This window comes from Musca domestica, unplaced genomic scaffold, assembly GCF_030504385.1.
Source record: "Musca domestica strain aabys unplaced genomic scaffold, Musca_domestica.polishedcontigs.V.1.1 1, whole genome shotgun sequence".
Lineage (NCBI taxonomy): Eukaryota > Metazoa > Arthropoda > Insecta > Diptera > Muscidae > Musca > Musca domestica.
In genome coordinates, this window is record NW_026712114.1 from 42,370,789 (window position 1) to 42,385,430 (window position 14,642).

The 14,642-nt window shown below is 37.6% G+C and overlaps 1 protein-coding gene across 6 annotated transcripts in view; it reads left to right on the forward strand.

Moving 5' to 3' along the window:
- LOC101892905 (protein Skeletor, isoforms B/C) overlaps window positions 1-14,395 on the forward strand; it is a 32,973-nt gene extending 18,578 nt beyond the window's left edge. For 2 of the 6 annotated variants that reach the window (XR_009342334.1, XR_009342340.1), the window contains exons 6-11: window positions 3,002-3,101; window positions 9,759-10,544; window positions 10,600-10,793; window positions 10,850-11,236; window positions 11,367-11,491; window positions 13,995-14,369. Coding sequence is in view for 2 of the 6 variants with exons in the window: in XM_011293984.3 (XP_011292286.1) it covers window positions 3,002-3,101; window positions 9,759-10,544; window positions 10,600-10,793; window positions 10,850-11,410; window positions 11,501-13,867 (4,008 nt within the window). In the remaining 4 variants the exon portion in view is untranslated. Of the gene's footprint in view, window positions 1-3,001; window positions 3,102-9,758; window positions 10,545-10,599; window positions 10,794-10,849 lie in introns of all 6 variants that reach the window. The other 4 variants (XR_009342338.1, XR_009342339.1, XM_011293984.3 and 1 more) reach the window with 4 other exon arrangements.
- The last annotated feature ends 247 nt before the right edge of the window (window positions 14,396-14,642 follow it).

A 14,642-nucleotide genomic window follows, 5' to 3' on the forward strand; every position in this document is an offset into this window, starting at 1 on the left:
TGTGCGACTGATAAACCAACATGTGGCAATATATTGTTGGTGAAATTGGAAAATAAAAAATTCAAAACATACAAAGTGAAATATATATCCTATACAAAACTGGAAAAAACTCATACACTTGGAATTGGGGTTCATACATATTTACAGTTTATAAGAAATGCTTTACAAATGTCCTGGTATTGCTTGCATTTTTGCCTTTCCTCTTGAAATCCATTCACCTGTCTTTCTGCCTGCTTTACCCGCTTAAAGAAAAATCCAACGAACAGGTTTACTAACTCTATACAGATCATTATTTTCCAAAAAATAATAAGTTTCGGCAAAAAATTGTATTTGAAAATTTCTTCCCACTTTTCCAAACATTTATTTCATTTTGTATTTCGAATTTAAAATTTCATTCAACAATAGCTACATGCAAATCAAAATTATATATAAAACAAAATTTTGTATTATTCAAAATAAAAATAAGAAGAAGAAGAAAAAAGAGAGACAAAACATATAAACATGAAAAACATCATCAAATGCAAACACACACACACACAACAATGCCCACCCAACACCACCCAATCGAAGACATGTCACACATTTGCATACAACCAAAATTGAAACAGCCATAGCCGTAGTAATTATTAATTAACTTAATTAGCATAGCCATCGTAGCGTTTATTGTAAACATTTTTAGTACAACAACAACAACCACAACAACTAACCATCATTGCTATTTTTACTTAAACCAAGCCTTTGCTGCTTGTTGGCTGCATCTGCATGCTATTTGTTCAGTTTATTTGACTTATTTATGATCTGGCCAACAGCAAGGTTTGCCTAAGGTGCCATTCCTCTGGTATTTGTATTCAATTCATTTTATTGCAGTTTAATTTAATTATTTTTTTGTTTTTGGCAATAAACACTGTCAAGGTGATCATCTTTGCAGAAATTGATATTTAAGCCAGACACCAACTAACCAGCCAAGCCATTGCAGTTATTGTTTCTTTTTTTGATCATCTTTGGTCCATGTTAAGTTGTTAAGTTTTATTTATGTTTAATATTTCTTTTTTACTTTTTTCTTATGTTGTTCATCTTCTCGAGACTACAACTTATTTTTGTTTAGCTAGTGAGTTCACCAAATTGTAAAACAATGGACCATGACCCAAGTTTGTGCTCGTAAAATATCATTACGCCCATTTTTTGCAATTTTCTTTGCCTGATTCCGACGATTTGGATCAAAGATGAAAAATAAAATTATGATTCATTCAAAACAAAAACTAGTTAAGAATAGTAAATTGGAAAGCAAATTTTTACATGACCTGGAAATAACCTCCAAGTTCCAAATAAATCCTAGAACAAAAATATGTCACGGATTTACACATAACTCAATGAAGTTGAATTTAACAAAAATCTAAATCAATGTTCGGATGAAAAACTTATTTCTTACATTAATAAGAATGTAGACTTGCAAAATATTCCTATTTAACCCAGGAAGTAGTTTCAGTTAAGGTCAGAATCTTAGATTCTTACATTAGAAAATGTTAAAATGTGTATGAGGTACCAGATATACTCGACCGAAGTATTCCATTTTTATACCCTCCACCATACATAGTATGGAGGGTATATTAAGTTCGTCATTCTATTTGTAACTCACCGAAATAATAATTTTAGACCCAACAAAGTATATATATTCTTGATCAGCGTAAAATTCTAAGACGATTTGGCCCTATCCGTTCTAATCACGCTACAGTTAAAACGAATTAAGATAGAAAGCTAAAGTTTTGCACAAATCTGTCTTTTGTCTGCAGGCAGGTCAAGTTCGAAGATGGGTTATATCGGTCCACGATATTGTATATCCCCCATATAACGACACTTCCCGATATTCGGTATTTTGATGATTTTAACCACATTTTTAATGGTATTGTCTAAAAATCCACACAAGGAGTTCCTTGTGAATACTTTATACCTCGGCAGAGAATTATCTATATAGGTCCACAATATCGTATAGCCCCCATATAACGGTACCCCCAAGGTATTCGGTATTTTGATGATTTTAGCCACTTTTTCCAATGGAATTATCTGAAAATCCACACAAGGAGTTCCTTGTAAGTACTTTACACGCAGACATAGATTTGTCTTTATAGGTCCACAATATCGTATATCCCCCCATATATGGGCACCTTCCTTTATTATATATTTTAAAGATTTTAAAAGAATTTTTAATGGATTTTTTTTTTAACTTTTTTAATTCGTTCCAAATGGTGGAGGGTATTCAAAGTTCGGCCCGGCCGAACTTACAGCTTTTTTACTTGTTTTTTTTTTTTTTTTTCAAAATGTCAACGCATCCAAAGGACACGAAATATCGCATGAAGTTAGAGTTTAGGACAGCGGATAGAATGAACCACTACTTTTGTGTAAAAAAAATGCCAACATTACTTACAGATGATATCTGAAATACACAAAATCAGAACTTCTTGCTGAAGCCAATCGACACGCCTGAGAAGAGAGTTAAGGACAGGGTAGAATTCTAGCATTTTGGATGACCTTTGGATTATATTCAGCTGTAAAATGGACCACAACAACTAACAGCACGACGGAGTGCGTAAATATTGGTCAAAATGCTAAGGGAAATATCTGGGCAGTGCTCCGTGACATAATTTCAAAAGCGAAATCTTGCAACATGGATTTGGACATAAGGGGGCATCTAGCATATTGAAGTGTTGTAGGGTATTACATGGTCGGCCCCGCACGACTATAGCCTTTGCTTACTTGTTTTATATTATTCATGTTACTGTATGTGACTTTAGTCTTGTTTTTACAACCCAAATATTACTCTTCCGCTATCTCCATTTTTTCATTACGAAAAACTTTGTTTTACTAGACATTTTTACCATTCTCAAAAATCTACTAATAATATTGTATAATTTAATAATTGCATATTTCGATATATACTATTTTTTATTTAAAAATAATATATCTTTTCTTAATTTTATTTGCCTTTTTTTATTAAACTTTATAGTCCAAACTAAACTGTGAAGTGTTATATGACGATTTGGCGTTTGAAGTCCGCTGGGCCATGGCTGGTGATAGCATCGTTGTGCAATTGGTTTCCAAACTGGGTAAGTCGACAACCACATAATTTTATGGGCCATATTATATATGTATTTACATAATATTTAGAGTAACACTTTCCAAATTTATAAAAATAGAAATAAGAAAACATTTTTTATGGCAAATTGGAGACCAATAAAAATATTGGCAAATTTGTGTGCGTGTGTGTTAATTAATTAACTCAATAAAGTTAACACATTTTTCCATTTAAATTAATTCAATGAGATTATAAAATAAAATAACAGCAGGATTCCTTTTATCGGTCACATTGCCACATAAGTCTCAACATTGTTCGTAATCAAATGGGGTTTTTTTTGTTTTCAATAAATTCCATTACAACAAGTCCTCACGTAGTGGGCAACATTTGCACACAAACTCACACATTTTCTAGTTTGAAACAAAAAATGCCATCCAAGCCAAGCATCCAATGAAAGTATCAAAATTCCTCTTCAACCTGCATTCACATGCACACACCATAATTGGTGAATTGTTGACGAATGTTTGGAGCAGCAATAGCAGCTGCTGCAGCCAGCAGATCACAACAACACAACAACAGCGAAATATGGCAACAAACTTGAAAGCAAGATTCCAAAGTGTGCCAATGAAACAGATTGTTGCTACTGTTGCTCCGTTTATTGAACTTCAGTAGATGGCTTCTTATTAACAGGTTATTGCGACCATCCTTCAGTCGTCCAACCATCTATCCATTGACCAGAAACTAGAAATCACCGTAACAGATTAGCGCTGCAACAAAAACACAAACTAACTGAAAACAGTTAATATCCAACACCAATCGTTTAAATGACATTTCTTGAAGCCGAAAACCAGAAGCATGCACCAGATACGCATGGATATTGGCCAAACGACCGGAATGTGTAAATTAAAGCACCAAACGTTTCTTCCCTTGGTGGATGCTTTGGCAACACACACTAACTGACCGACCGGCTGACTGCCTGACTGTCGGAATGCAGCACCTAAAGAAAAACCAGTAGCAGTCACTAATGACAGAGATGTTGTCATAATAGCCTCCATAAAATACACCTGATTTCCTTTTGAAAATTCTTATTACGGTGTGCAGTGTGGCACAGTGTTTGGATGACAACCGCAAGAAATGTGGTTGCAATTAGCAGATGAATTTTGACTTTATATGTGCATGGTGAAAATGAAGGAAGAATTGCGTAATAATTTTGCGAGTGAATCAAAAAAAAAGAATTCGCTCTCAAAATATTGAATAATTGTATAATAATGGATTATATTACAATTAGGATTTATTGTTTCCGGAAACTATTCAATTAATTACAAATGGAAAAACGGATTAATTAAATAATCGATTTCAATACTACAGTATTTTTTGCTTACCTGCACAATCAAAAATTGCACGACATCTTGTGCAGCAATGCCCAAAATGCAGGAAGCTTCATTGCATTTATCTGCACAAGAAAGCAGGTATCTTTAATTTTACTTACGTGCACAAAAAGTGCAGGTATCTTTAATTTTCTATTCGTGCACAACAAAGAAGCAATCTTTATTTTACTTACGTACGTGTAATAGCCAGCCAAAATCAATGGGGAATCTTTTAAAGTTTATAATACATTTATTAAGTGGTTTAATTATATTAAACACAACAATTTAACATAAAATATATAATTCATAATTCTCATGAATTGTCTAGGCAAACAATGCTCACCATTAGCGTCATCGAAACTTCAAACAAAAGAGTGTTCTCTTTTAGCTCATCAAAAGTAGTTAAGCAATGGATAGACAAACTCAGAGAGACAAATTCACAACATATGTATTTGAGCATCAGTGGTGTTTTATCCAGCATAAGATGGTTATGCTTTATTAGTGTGGGAGAGGAAGCGAGAATATGTTTTTAATGCATGCTCTTTTCTTGTGTTGTTATTGTTTTTGCGAATACAAAAACAAAAACGAAGTGGTAGTTTTTAGTGTCTTCTTTGAGTTTGCAAAAAAATTTCTTGTGCAGATAAATACAACTTTTGTAACCAAATTAAAAAAAATTACCAAACTTTCGAGGCAGGAATGTCCAATGTGCAGCTATCGATTGGGCACTTAAATCCAATTCAAATAAAGTGATTCAGAAAAAAATGGCATAAAAAAAGTTTTTTGGTCTGCAAAGGCCAATGCGCAGCTAATGTTGATGCAGGTAAATAGAAACCACTATACACCCTTTTTCAGTTGTATTCCGAAAATCGTGATTTGAGAATACATATGTAATTCTTGATTTTTACAATACCCTACAGAGGGTATATAGCACTTGATATGGCCAAAATGTGTCTCACCAAAATTAATAATTGAAAAATAATCTACCTCAAGGAACAAGAAAGGATATTCCAATTTTTTCAAACTATGCAAATGATGATTACATCAGTTTCTTGGTTAGGTGTGAAAATGGACAAGATGGGGCCCTTTTATCAAATACCTTCCCCACGGAAGATCGACATTTGTATAATCATATTTATATATAAAAACCAGTAAGGAAAAGTCAAAAGTAGGGCGGGCCGCTATATGATACCCTACACCACTGTGCTCGTTTGGTAAAGCTCCCGTAACAAAAGAATGCATTTGAAGTAGATCATACCACCTATCAACATTTGACTTTAGAGCAGTTATAATTTGGTTTCAGACGGAACTGATATAGTGGAAGCATATCCTATTCTGAATCGATTTTCACTAAATTTGACAGAGACATTTAAATCGTTTATACCAATTATCATTGCTACAGAGCGAATTTTATCACTTCGAGAAGAATTATAATAAAAAACCAGTAAAGAAAGTCTTAAAGTCGGGCGGTGCCGACTTTATGATACCCTACACCACTTTGCTAATTTAGTAGAGCTCCACATAACAATTAAAAGTTTTTTATGGGAGAATACAATCATACACTCTATAATTATAATTATATATAATTATAATTACAATTTAAAGTTCAAAAGACTAAATATGCCGAAGCATTTGTATCTTTTAAATTCGGACTTGTATTGCCCATTTGGTGCAAAATTAATTCTAAATCAGATAAAGATATATATGGGAGCTATATCCAAATCGGAATCGATTTCAATAAAATTTGGCAACGATATTTCCGAGCTGTTTTTGATATATTTCCCTGAATATCGTTGTTACGGAGTGCATATTACGGCTGTGGGTAACAAATATAACAAATGGGATGATGATGATGATATGGGAGCTATAGCTATATCTGAACCGATCTTCACCAAATTTGACATACAAGCTTCTAGACTCAATTCGGTCGTAAGTGCCAAATTCCATCCGATTTGGACAAATATTAGAAGTTTGGTGCACAATAAAAGGTAAATCGGACGAAGTTATATATGGGAGCTATATTCAAATCTGAACCGATCTCGATAAAATTTAGCAAAGGTATTTCTGAGCTGTATTTGATATATTTCCCCAAATATTGTTGTTGCATAGTGCATATTACGGCGGCGGTGGACAAAAAAAAACAAATCGGATGAACAATATATATGGGAGCTATAGCTATATCTGAACCGATTTCGATAAAATTTGGCATACATATTTTTAGGCCTAATTTGGTTGTATGTGCAAAATTTCATACTATTCGGGCTGATATTACACGTTTGGTGCACAATAAAAGGCAAATCGGACGAAGATATATATGGGAGCTATATCTAAGTTTTGACCGATTATCTCCAATTTCAATAGGGTTCGTCCTTGGACCAAACAAATGTTGTTTGGAAAATTTCATCTCAATCGGATAATAAATGCGACCTGCATTTTGTTCACAAAAATACAGGGACAGACGGACTGGCATGCATAAATCGACTCAGAATGTGATTCTATGCAGATACAGTGGTTTCTATTTACCTGCATCAACATTAGCTGCGCATTGGCCTTTGCAGACCAAAACACTTTTTTTATGCCATTTTTTTCTGAATCCCTTTATTTGAATTGTATTTAAGTGCCCAATCGATAGCTGCACATTGGACATTCCTGCCTCGAAAATTTGGTAATTTTTTAATTTGGTTACAAAAGTTGTATTTATCTGCACAAGAAATTTTTTTGCAAACTCAAAAAAGACACTAAAAACTACCACTTCGTTTTTGTTTTTGTATTCGCAAAAACAATAACAACACAAGAAAAGAGCATGCATTAAAAACATATTCTCGCTTCCTCTCCCACACTAAAAGATGGTTATGCTGCTGTTGCTTTGTTGTGCACGAATAGAAAATTAAAGATAACTGCACTTTTTGTGCACGTAAGTAAAATTAAAGATACCTGTTTCATTGTGCAGATAAATGCAATGAAGCTACCTGCATGCACAAAGACATAATACCCTGACCACCTTGTGGTGTAGGGTATAAATACAGGGTGAGATAAACGCCAACGTCATGCGCCACAATTTTTATTATACCCTACAACACTATGTGTTGGGGGTATTATAAGTTTGATTGGGCCAAAAATTATGTAACACCTCGAAATATTGATTTCCCACATAGGAAAGTATATATGGATCTTCCCAGCTCGCCGAGCTGAGTCGATCTAGCTATGTATGTCCGTCCGTCCGTCTGTCCGTCTGTCCATGTTAATTTGTAATCACACTACAGGTCGCAATTATGGTCCGATCTTCACGAAATTAAGAATGGAGGTGGGGATAGTGACAGAATAGAACCCTATTTCTTTTGGAGATGATCGCATAATATCTAGGGGTTGAAATGGACCAAAAACTGGAAAATTTGCTGATTTTGCAGCTGCTCTACAGGTCGCAATTATAGACCAATCGAAGCGGAAGTTGGTATAGTTCTAGAGCTTAGGGCTGGGCAGAAGCCTTCCAATTTTGATGGTCATCGGGTAATATTTAGTGGGTGAAATAGGCCATAACATTTATGTTAAATAAAAGTCGAATTTCCTTTAAACCGCGAATATTTTTAATCCCGGCAAAATCATAAAAAGGCGAACAGGTCAATTCTGACCGTTACGTAGATACCGATAGTAAATATATCGGATATATATAGCGGAATATATACAATACATTTATACAAAGGAAGGGGATGTTAGCTAAAATGCTTATACCTCAAGAATGGCTGGACCGATTTTGACAAATTTAGTCAATTCAGAATGCCCTCTTGGTGTAAAATAATAATATCTAAAAAATCGCATAAAAAGATGTCAATAATGATGTTAATATGGATTTTGTAGTATTTTGTGACATTTTTTTATTTTTTCATATTTTTTATCGCATGCGATTTTTTCATTTTGACTTACAATAATGAAGAATACATTTTATAATATTTTTTCATTTTACAACACAAGTTGGGGTTATTATATATAGATTGCAATTATCCTCACGAAAAAAGGTAGGGTTAGGCTCAGAAGGGTTAGGCCTATTGTTTTCAAAGATGTCCGCAATATATTTAGGGGTTGAAATGGACCAACAACGAAATCTCGCATGAAGTTAGAGTTTAGAACAGTGGGTAGAATGGACCACTACTTTTGTGTGAAAAAATACCATACAAATATCGTAGACAAGCAAATCATGTAGATGAGTTTAAATTTGGAGATACAGAGGGGCCTCTTGCTTTTGGAGATGATCGCAAAATAGTTAGGGGTTCAAATGAACCAAAAACAGAAAAAAAATCCTGATTACACAATTGAAGCCAATCGACTTGCCTGAGAAGAATGTTAAGGACATCGAAGAAGTCTAGTATTTTAGTTAATCATTGGATTAAATTTATCCGTGACATAATTTCAAAGGCGAAATCTTCCAAAATGGATTTAGACATAAGGGGGCTTTTAACATATTGTAGTGTTGTAGGGTATCACATAGTCGGCCCCGCACGACTATAGCTTTTGCTTACTTGTTTTTTTTTAAATTTTATTGAATGAGAGCAAAAAAAAAATCGGAAGTAGCATCGAATTTTAGAATAAGTGTAGATTTGTTCGAATTGATCACCTGTGGCACGAATTATGGCCTTCAAACGGCCAATGAAACCGGCATACGCTGCCCGCATGTTGCTCTGTTACCATTCCCGGCGAAGCGCTTGCTTGAGGTGATCGATACTTTGATATTTTTAGTGCCAACCTTGCTTTCCAAAATACTCCAGACACAATAGTCCAACGGATTGGTATCCGAAGATGTTTATGGCCATTGTGTGCTGGAAATGAAGCGAGGAACCTTATTTTGTAACCATTCTTGGGTAGCGCGTGCTAAATCCTGTTGGAATGTCCAAGGTCTGCGGCCAAAACTTTTGCGTGTCCAAGGCTTTCATAAACCCTCCAGAATATGTTTGCGATAATATTCGCCATTTATTCTGATGCCACGGTCGATTAATACGAGCAGAAAGCGACCATCGGCTGTTATGGCGGCCCACACCATCACCATGGCCGGCGCTTGAGTTCTGGTGGCCAAACGAAGGTGCACATTTTCAGCTGACCTCTTTGGCAAGCACAACCGACTGATACTTTTTAACTCGTTTGTCTGTTTTTTATGTTTTTAATACAAAATCGAACAGTGTTGGCTTGTGTGTTCGGGATACCATAGCATTTTGTTGTTGCAAAATGGTCAGGCTTAATCCCTTTATTGTTGTTTTTATAAAAAAAAATCCTTTTCTACTTAACCTTTTAAATTTTACCAAACTTATGAAAATCCATTTCCTTATTTTTTCCAGAGGATAACCATTACATGGCATTCGGCATTTCACCCAACAAGGATCGCAGTGTTATGATTGGTTCCGATGTTGTTGTCAGTTGGGTGGAGAAAGACACCGGAAAGGGTTATGCCGTTGACTACTATCTCACAGACAAATCACAATGTTCGGGTCGTCGTGGTTCCTGCCCAGATGTTAACATTCAAGACAACACAAATTCCGTACGTTTGCTCAACGCTGCCATGGTTAATGGCTATTCAATTGTGACATATCAACGTTCGTTGAATGCGACCGATAAACTGGACTTACCCATTTCTCGTAATGGTTTTGAGGCTATTGTTTGGGCCATTGGTCCATTGAATGAACGTAATGAAACCTCGTTCCATTCGCATTTCAACAAGAACACCCACTACATTGATTTTGGACGTCAGCCAACATGGAACTGTCCAACACCGGAGGGTACAACCCCGGAACCAAATAATGACGACGATGATGATGATGCCGAGGATAGGGCCGATCAAGGTAAGGGTTATCCGGCAGCCGGTAAACCAAATGGCAATGCTGGAATACCAGAAGAAGAATTCTATGACAATAATCGGGCGCAGGCTTTGCAAAGTGCCAATCGTCGTACTCAGAGTGGGGGCAATCAATTAGCCCAGCGTAGACCAGTGCCTACACCCAAACCTGTGGCCAATGAAGTTGGTGCCTGGGAAATACCACCCATACAGTGTTATGAACCCGAGGATGGGGTATTCTATGCTCAGATGGGTCCCACTGGTGGCAAGCATGGTTATTCGGCCATAACAGGTAAGGAGAGATAGCTTTGTTGTATGACCTGGTGTGATGGCAATTTGTTTTTCAGGTCATGTTGGCTGGGGCATTTCATGGTACATTAATGGTCTTTTGATTCCTGAAATCCATGTGGTCCGTGGCAAGACCTATACCTTTGTGGTAGAGGGTGGCAATAACCCCGACATACCAGCCAAATATCATCCATTCTATATTACCGATGACCCCGTGGGAGGCTATGAACACAAACGGGAAGAGGAGAAGAAGGTAGGATTCGGATTGTCTAAAGTTTAAATCACTAACGTTTCTTTTGTGATTTTTAGAATATACGCATCTTTGCCGGTGTCCATCGTTCGCGGTCTGGCCAAGTCACACCCACCGGTGTAGGTCGTCTCTGCAACTGGACACCCGATGTTGATGGCCCACCGGCCGATGATTACCAATCTTTCGGGGCCTATCAACGTACCCTCTCCCTAAAATGTGATCCCGGTGAGCCTGGTGTCATCACCTGGAAACCCGATCGCAGCACCCCCGATACCGTGTACTATCACTGCTTTACCCATCGTTATCTGGGTTGGAAGATCCATGTCCACGATAGTTGCGATGATGCTCGCTATGCCGCCTCGCAGAAACATTCGGTACGTGTACCAGCTCCTGTGCGTGCGGATGATGAATTGGAAGCGGAAGAGTCGATACGTCATGAAACCAAGGTCAGCCCCAACGAAAATTTTTTGTTAAAGCACCAATCAGATTTAATTAAGAATCACAATATGAACGGAACTCCGCCAAAATTATCATTTGAAATAACCAAATCAACGGAAATTACTAAATTGATTTCAGATGGCATCCGCGCTGCTGAGGCTCTCGAGGATAGCATATTGAGGCAGAAACATCAACAACAACAACAACAGGTGGCGCCCACGGCCAGTGGAGATGAAGGTGAACAGCAACTGGGACCAGTGATGGTTAGCAACAATCCAAAAGTAAAAACCGCACTCCCAGCTGGCAATCAATTGGGACCACCACTCCAGCCACCGTTCATACCAACAGCTGCCCCAGAGACCTTGCATGGCGAAACTAATTTACACACAAACTTTAACGCACCTCCATCTTCATCGTCCGCACAGTCACAGGCGTCGTCGTCATCATCGACATCATCATTATCACCATCACAATCATCATCCTCATTAGCGCAAGCACCATCAACGTTATCCATTAGTAAACACCCATTAACACCAGCCCTTTTGGCTACACAGCACATTAACCCCAATGCACAGCTACACATGGTCCATCACCATTTGGGCCCACACAATCTAACTGGTAGTTTACCACCACAGAAAACCATTAGCCTATCTGAGTATTTGAGGCCACCGTTTAATGCCCCAATCTTCCATCCCGTTAAGTTGCCGGGACCAAGACCCTTTCCGGGGCCATTGAAAAAATTGCCAGGCTCCAAACCCATATTGCCACAGCATTTGCCAAGACATCCACCGGGGGGAGCAGGAGGTATAATGGTACATGGCAATGGTCCGCTGCCCCAACCCTCGGTTATTGTCAATCATTATCGCAAGCCGGTACCCACATTGCTGAGACCCTTTTTCAAGGAAAATCCCTTTCCTCTCCAGCCATTGGCTGCCTCGGTGCTGCTGTTGGGCCAACCCACGGAACTTAGCAATCACCGTAAAACCGATCAACACAATGGCCACCACAAGAAACCCATAATACCAGTGCCATATGGAGATCTGACACCCCAGGGTTCATTGCAGAAACCAATTTTAACAAAAATCCATGGCGGAGAAAAGGCAAAACCCCACATGAAAATTCCCCATCCCGTGGCCGGAGAAAAGGTCAAACCCTATGATATTCCATTGATAATAAGTTCCACCACAGTCGGGACACCAACGTTAGTTAGTGATCTAAATCCAGTGGGAGTGTTCAAGAGTCCCTTTGATGTCCATGAGGTGGCAGAGGAACCCTCTGCCGCTGAAATAGCCTCCATGAAACCGGCCGTCAATGAAGGTTTCAAACCCGATACTGTGGTCGTGGAAAGTGGCTTTAAACCCATACTCAGACATGATGGACCCATGCCACCACCAGAAGTTGTCGAACAAATTGCCAATCGTCGTGAAGACCCAGGTCTAGAAATTGACGAGGCCATGGAGTCGGACACTCTGTTCCTAACCGCCCAGGCCCAACACACTCAAACGCAACACTTTGAACCAATGTTTATACCCTCACCACCGGATAGTACCAATGCAACGATAATTATAAGGAAATCTTCGGGATTACAACTACAAACGTCACAAAGTCAGGCTACAAGTTTGGCTCCCAGAGATCCGATATACCAGCCCCAACCCATTAGTTCACATTTGAAGTCATCCATGCCGGAAACGGCCAAATTGAGAAATGCCACATTGCAGGATATACTCAATGAAGATTCGGATGAAACCGAGGCGGAATTGGAAATCAAGGATAATTTACAAAATAATATTGAGGAGGTGTTGACTCCATTGCATCATAAATTGACTAAATCGGGGGTATCCATTCAAAATGAGAATAAAACAAAACAGTCCTCTGAAACTTTGGATTTGGCAAGACCCCATAAAGAAGCCGGGGAAAAGGAAGAAGAACTAGACGTGGACATTGACAAAGAATATTCCCTTAAATTAAAATCCCAAACAAGTCCAAAACCAGAATTGAAAACCACAAATGCTGGCAGTAGCAGTACCACACGAAGCACTCCTCCTCCTCCACCTCCCCAAAAGCCCCTCAGACGTTATGATAATCAAAATCTAGATGATGTCAGCATGGATGTCGAAGATGAAGAACAGTTTGACGAAAATGAACATCTTGAGGACTTATTCGATTTGGAAGAGGATCAGTATATTGGCACCGAGCCGGAGGCACAAGCAGCTGAACGCATTGAGGCATATTATTTACCACCAGATAATAGTAGAGCCCCTCCCACTGATAAACCCAGCAACGGAGCGGTTATTACATACGATGGTAAATCGGTGGTGGATAGTTCTTTGGTTCTGCCACCAAAATTAGATTCAGAGATTGGCAATGACAATGACGAAGATGATGAAGACTTTGCGTCGGCTCGTTATTTTGGCCGTAATCGGGGTGATGGACGTGGTATCTCCAAGCTTGAACAGTTGATCAGAAATACACCACAATTTGTACCATTTCGTGGTGAAATTCCACCCTTGAGTCCCGACTTGAGTCCTGCCTCAGTTAGTCAACAAAGTGCCTTGCCTTCGCCCTTAACCTCACCCTCATCTTCTCGACCCGGTGCTACTAAACTGCAATCGATAAATGCCAATAAATACAAATCATAGATCAATTTAACATTCATTTACTCACCATTGAATCATTCTCTCACCCAAAATTAACTTGAATTATTATTCCGCAACCACAAGAGGCATTAGTTTCGAAATTTGTTTTATTTCTCTTTTCTTTTTTTAGTTTTCATAGGGCAGCCCAATAATCCCAACATCTCCAAAATCTACCACCTACTACCACTACTCTCTAATACCAACACCAAGAACTTACCACGTAGTTGAATCATTGCAGCATTAATCTCTTTTAGTTTTCGTACTTGCCATCATCGATGACGGATGTAAATTTAACATAAATCTGATTGATTATTAACAACTTCATTTGAATCGAAAAAAGCCACTCCGACATGAAAATTTTGTATATTTAGTCTAAGTTATGTATAACGTTCTCATTGATCTTTCGCCTTTTCTTATCAAGCGTTCTTTTTTACAACAAATAGATTTTTTATTATTATTTTATATACATATTATAGGAAAAAATGCTATCTATATATATAAGAATGTATGTGTGTGTATATATACATATGCAATATGTATCATCGTATCTTATAAAAGAAGAAAAAATCACAATATGCTATAAGAAATTGTATTTTAATAAATCTATATATAATCATTGTTAAATAAACAAGTTCGCAGTTGTTTCACTTTTCGGAGAATATTTTCTCGGAATTGTCTCTTGGTAGAAAATAAAATCGCGTAAAAATGTGAAATTTTGAAATTTTTATTTTGACTTTTGTAATGATTTATATTGCATGATTTTGACTTACTATTTTCG